The sequence below is a fragment of the Sipha flava genome, unplaced genomic scaffold (assembly GCF_003268045.1).
Source record: "Sipha flava isolate LNK unplaced genomic scaffold, YSA_version1 123_pilon_pilon, whole genome shotgun sequence".
In the NCBI taxonomy this organism is placed as follows: Eukaryota; Metazoa; Arthropoda; class Insecta; order Hemiptera; family Aphididae; genus Sipha; species Sipha flava.
In genome coordinates, this window is record NW_020271749.1 from 59284 (window position 1) to 65283 (window position 6000).

At 33.4% G+C, this 6000-nt stretch overlaps 1 protein-coding gene across 1 annotated transcript; it reads left to right on the top strand.

Annotated features, from left to right (window-relative positions):
* Nucleotides 1-2454: 2454 nt before the first annotated feature.
* Nucleotides 2455-4022, top strand: LOC112694101 (soluble scavenger receptor cysteine-rich domain-containing protein SSC5D-like). The gene is made up of 2 exons (XM_025569474.1): nucleotides 2455-2981; nucleotides 3012-4022. Exons 1-2 carry the CDS (start codon nucleotides 2674-2676, stop codon nucleotides 3424-3426), a joined length of 723 nt encoding a protein of 240 aa, XP_025425259.1. The 5' UTR covers nucleotides 2455-2673; the 3' UTR covers nucleotides 3427-4022.
* Nucleotides 4023-6000: the final 1978 nt, after the last annotated feature.

Here is a 6000-nt window from a genome sequence, read left to right on the forward strand (position 1 = left end):
CTGACCAAATTCCTAGTGGCGCCTATGTATGTCAGTGTTTTAGATAATTTAATTCGTCATTTTGGCTACGTTAGACGATTTGGCACACCTCGAGTTTACCAATTATAATATCTTATATATCTATTCTAATGTCCTATAAACGCAATACAGTGAACTACATCGTTTAAAATCATTATGAATATACAGAGCAGTGTCAAACATTTCAGCATCCCAGGGTAAAATTTATTCTTTGGGGCCACTGGGCACAGGTAGCATATTAAGTACAGATAAGGGCGCCCCATTACTTTTATAAAACTATGGCGCCCGGAAGAAATTTCCCCCTTTGACCCCCCCTCCTCCTTAAAAAGACTCTGTGAATGCATATCAATTAATTAATACTCATTTATTTAAATTGTATATTCTTGTACAATTTATAAAAAAAAGCGAATCAATCGTTTATAGGATTCAAATTCGTTTCATATTACATACCTATTTAAGTTATTATATATTTCGATTATTTCACTTACCTGTCATCAGGGCCGACTCAGACCGGTTTTCTCGGGTTATTTGTCGGGGGCCCGACCCTATACCTATTTTTGAGGGGCCCGGGCTTATAAAAAAACCACTTTTAAATTATGACTGGCCTGGACCTACAAAAAATTTAAATTTTAACGGGCCCCTGCTGGAGCTTAGGTATCGACCAATGGGCACTACCACTTTTTTGAATATTTATTCATATATTAATACTGTATAGCCGTGTATTATTGCAATGATAAATGATAATTGCAAATAATTTGATACATCGAAAACATTCGAAACAACTCAATTATTTGAAAACCATTTAAAGCAACCAAATACTTATATTCTACTTTAATCTTATCAAGAAATGTATTTTATGTCATTTTGGATGAAGTAATTGCAGATATAAACAAACGATTTGAATCTCTGAAAACAGTTATTGATATCTTCTCAATTCTTTGGGAGTTTAAATATATGACAGAAGTAGAAATTAAATTAAAATCTAGAAATTTGGTTTTGAAGTATAATGATGATTTACAAGAAGATTTAGTAGATGAGCTACAAAGTCTTAACATAGTTTATGCTACTAACTTTGGACATAAACAACTAAGTCCCTTAGAATTGCTGAATCACTTGCAAAAAACTTATTTTTCAAACATGTTGCCTAATTTATGTATTGCATTACGAATCTATCTCTGCAACTGTTGCGAGTACGGTACGATATTTCTCAACATTGAAGAAAGTGAAGAGAGTATTACGATTACACAACAGATTCTCAAACTTAGGTGTTTTAGCAGTGGAGGCTCAACTGGCAAAGACGATTGACATGAATGGGGTCATTGATGATTTCGCAGTGAGAAACGCAAGAAAAACCCTAGGACTATTTTAAATTTAGGGTATTAATTATATAAGTTATGGTTATTAATATTACGATTAATATTATTATGTCGTTTTATATATTATCATTTATGTATTTGAGTATTTAAATTTTTTTTGAAAAAGTTTCAACATTGTTTAGATAAGAATAAAACATATTAAAATAGCAGGGTTACAATAATATTTGATGTTAAAATAATTTAATCATTAGTTTTATATATAATTAGAAAAATGTTCTCTACGAAAAAACCAGGAAAACTCCTTAGAAAAATAGGAAGCCCAGAAGGTTTAGTTTGTCCGGGGCCCGCCAAAGCAGAGTGCGGCCCTGCTTATCACACTTATATTTTATCGTATTCAATTTTTATGTGCTCGTGTTACTGCTTATATTTGTATGCGTTTTAACTAAGTTTAAAACTATTAATACTTTTTTAAATTTTCAGCGAGTTACATTTTATTTGAGAACAATTGAAATCAATTTTAATTCAAAATACTTTTAATCTTATGTAGGTTTTATTCGGGTAATTGTAAGCAACGCCCGAATTATTATTAGATGTAATGTATTTTTTTAAACACCTAATATTAATAGTATACAATAAAACTCTTTTGGCCTATTTCACGGGCTTACGGATCACGATATAACGCACGTCCAAATAGTTTTTATTTCTATAGAACTCGAGCCCCTGAATATTATTAATTAACAATTAATAATTTTGTTCAAGGTCAAACACTCGTCAAACTGCAGCAGCCGGTCTCAACAGTACGCACGATACAATGTTCCAGGCGAAACATAATCAGTACCATAACTGTGCGCACATACGACGTTTTTGTTTTTCCATCAAATCGTGCGGTTTTCGCGATAACGCCGGCACGGATGTTTGGGTACGCGCGCGACGTGGCCCGTCGTCGTGGTGTCGGCGCGCGTCCCTGGCACGTACGTAGACTCGCACACGTTTGATAGCACAACGATAATAATAATAATAAAACAAATTTGTTTCGCATTGCAATTTGGCAATAAACGAGGTTACCGCCGCTGCTGCTGCTGGTGCCTCGGTCGGCTTGCAGATATAAAAATAAACGGCACGTCGCTACTGGGGCCGTATTATGCATGTAGTATTATATTATTATTATTATTACTATTATTATTATTGTTATTACCATCATCATCATCATCATCATCGTCGTCGTCGTCATCGTCATGTCGCGTACCTATTATACTGCTGCACCGGTCGCGGTTGGTGTTGAGATGTAGCGTTGCGCATAGCAAGGCATAGCAACTGCACACCGATCGCGCGCTCAATCATGACGTCGATTAACACGCGCAGGTCCTCGGTCACGTTGATCCGCTGCTGCCGTTACCTGCCCGTCGTCGTCTTCGTCGTCGTGGCTGTCGCGGCCGCGGCACCGCGGTCTGACCACGAAGAATTAGCGAGACCGACTGTCGACCACTCCGTTCGTCACCCGACCGCCGGTGATCACGTACCCGGGCGATCGCAACCCGGCGGCGTTCAGCGGACACGCCAGGACGTCCGCGACCCTCAGTCGTCCTCACCAGCCGGATACGTTCATTCCAACGCTACCACCGAGGAATACGTTCATTCCAACGCTACCACCGAGGAATACGTTCATTCCAACGCTACCACCGAGGAATACATTCATTCCAACGCTACCACCGAGGAACCCGTTTCCACTACGGTTACCGCCGATTCGTCTACGACGCCCGATCCGGCTACGGTGACCGATCCCATTATGGTGACCGATCCGACTACGGTGACCGATCCGACTTCGGTGACCGATTCGACTACGGTGTCCGCCGATTCGTCTACGGTGTCCGATCCGTTCGCGGTACTCGACTCGACTGCGGTACCGATTATAGCGGCTACTACCGAATCCGACATGTCGTTGCAGATCCCCAGTCCGCCGGGTCGTCACGACACACCGACCGCCATTTCAACCACGCCAATGCCGTCGTCCGTGTCTTCCGCCGCTTCGTGTCGGACGGTTTTTCTGATACACTTCGCCGCCGTCTCCGCGGCTTCGTTGCTCACGGCGTAGACAAACACGCGCTGTTCGTCTGCTGCATCGTGTTCGCACCGCCCAAGTAAGCCTCGCCAAACGCGTCCGGTTTTCTCTACGCAACGTTTATCTCCCCTGACGTGTAATTGCTTCCCTCCGAATTCAAATATTGTCTGTGTCGACGTACATCCATAACGTGGCCAACATCGTTTCCGCGATGGCTTCACGGGTGACCTCCGATGACATTTCTGTCTCTTCGTCGTAAATACGTTTTCATTGGTTTCTTCTATTTTCACAAATCAGACAACCAATACCATCTGATCAATCGTTTTACGTGTACTTATAGTACATTATATTCTATTTAAAATGTATTACCTTGTAATTTTTCAATATTTTTTTTTTTTTTTACTGCGTTATTATTCTATGCTTTCTAATACATATACAAATATGGCATCATTCAAGATGATATATTGTAAAAAATTAATTTATGAATTATTTCAATGTAAAATAGTTGTTGTTGAAATAGTTGTTACATCAAATGAGCAGTAGTTATCGTGGTGTCTAGTTTACGAGTATTGTTCTTTTTACTTTTTTTTTATGATTTACTAAATTTTGCAATTAGTTTTATTAAAATTGAAAATTAAATAAATATAAAAGTTATATTGTACTATTCTGTTCTATTTTATATTTATATTAAATAATATATTTGATTTCCCATCAAAGTGAAAATGTACAGGGGTTATTTTATAATCTCTAGCCAAACGTATTAAAAATCATTTTGTTCGTTTGAATTTCTTTAGTTTATATTAACTGTTTTTCTCCAAACTTTTATGTACACCCACGTATGAATTATGTGAGTTATAAAAGTGTTCAAAAAAATAGATTTTTTACATAAACATTGGTTACCGCGTTAATTATTGTTAACTAATAATTTACATTATGTTAGAGATAAATTATTTTATATTATATAATTTGTATAAAATATATTATTAAAGTCATTATTAAGTGTCTTGTGAATCAATATAAAATTTTTAAATAAGTAATCAATTAATTTTTAAGTTTACAAATAAAGAAAATAATAATTATTTTATTAAAAAAAAGAAGGTAAAATTCTTAATCTATAATCATATAATATAATACAATAAAAATATTATATTAATATACGATGAAAAGAAACTTTTCGACATTTTAATTCAAGAAACACTAGTTATAAATCTTTCTTCTAGTCTTTGGTATTTTCATACGGATTACGTGACATACTAAAAGCATAAATTAAACTTGTATTATTAAGTTCAGAATATTTTTTTGATGTTAATCTTGAGAAAAAAGACGTCTGATGCTCTATACATAAATAATATCGCAAAACTTGTAATTAAATTATAAGGAAAAATGTGTACGGGTAATACTGATGAATGTTAAATATATACTCGTATAATGTAGCAGTATAAAGTATAGTAAAATTATGACTTTCATATAGAGTAATACGTTCATAATTTATACAATAGATAAATTCTTATAAATTCTATATGAGTTAATATTATAATATAATATATTACTGCCATATATATAATATAGTACTGTTTAGTACTGGGACTAAAATGTTTCATTCGTCCGTTGGCCTCGTATTGAAAATGACTATTATTATAATCTAATATAGGAATAACAATTTAAAAATACATATACTTTTAAAGTTTTTCAATCAAAAATCTACATTTCATTTAAATACATTTTTATTATTTTGAGTTCTATTAAATGTTCATACTCAATAAAATTTTTGATCTGATAAAAATTTATTTGATTGAATTTTTTATTTCTTACGTGACACGTAAATAAGTATTTATTTAGTATTATTCGATGTAAAAAGTATAATTATTTATGCTATCCATGATTCGTTTGAGGAAATAATGTTTTTATAGTATAACATAAATATTTGCCATACTTATAGCTAGTTTTATTTAATTTTTCATCACATGCGTAAATTTGGTAGGTCACCTTATACATTACGCGAATGCCAAATTCCAAGCTATTTACATTTCATTTACAGGTTATCATAAAATTGTTATTTAAAAAAGTAGATAACACTATTATGTTTTCATTTAAAAAATAAACCGATCTCACTACAGTGGCATATTTACGGGGGAGGGGGGTCCCTGGTTCAAACCCCCCTTAACAAAAATAAAAAAAGAAAAGAAATACATAATGTTAAATCAACGTTTTATTACAAAAGTAATTGAAGAACTGGTGAAAAAGAAAACACGATTAACTTTTTAAATTTAAAATTTGAAATGAAGAAAAATGTAAGCTAGAAGATGACATTGTAATAAATTACTTTATTTGACAAAATATTATACTGATATTCTAATATATGTAATTAAACTAAAAATTAATTTTACTAAAATTGTGAATTTTTTTTCAGTTATAAAATATTATTTTTTATATTTATTTTATTTTTTTATTTCTTGTTTCAAAGTAGGATGAAATAAATAAGTTTTATCATATGACTTTTAAAAATCTTAAAAACCCCCTAAGAAATTATTGAAAATATGCCACTGGCTCACTAGAAAATAATATTTAAATTTAACTTTATACGTGCATATTTTTTTAAATTTAATT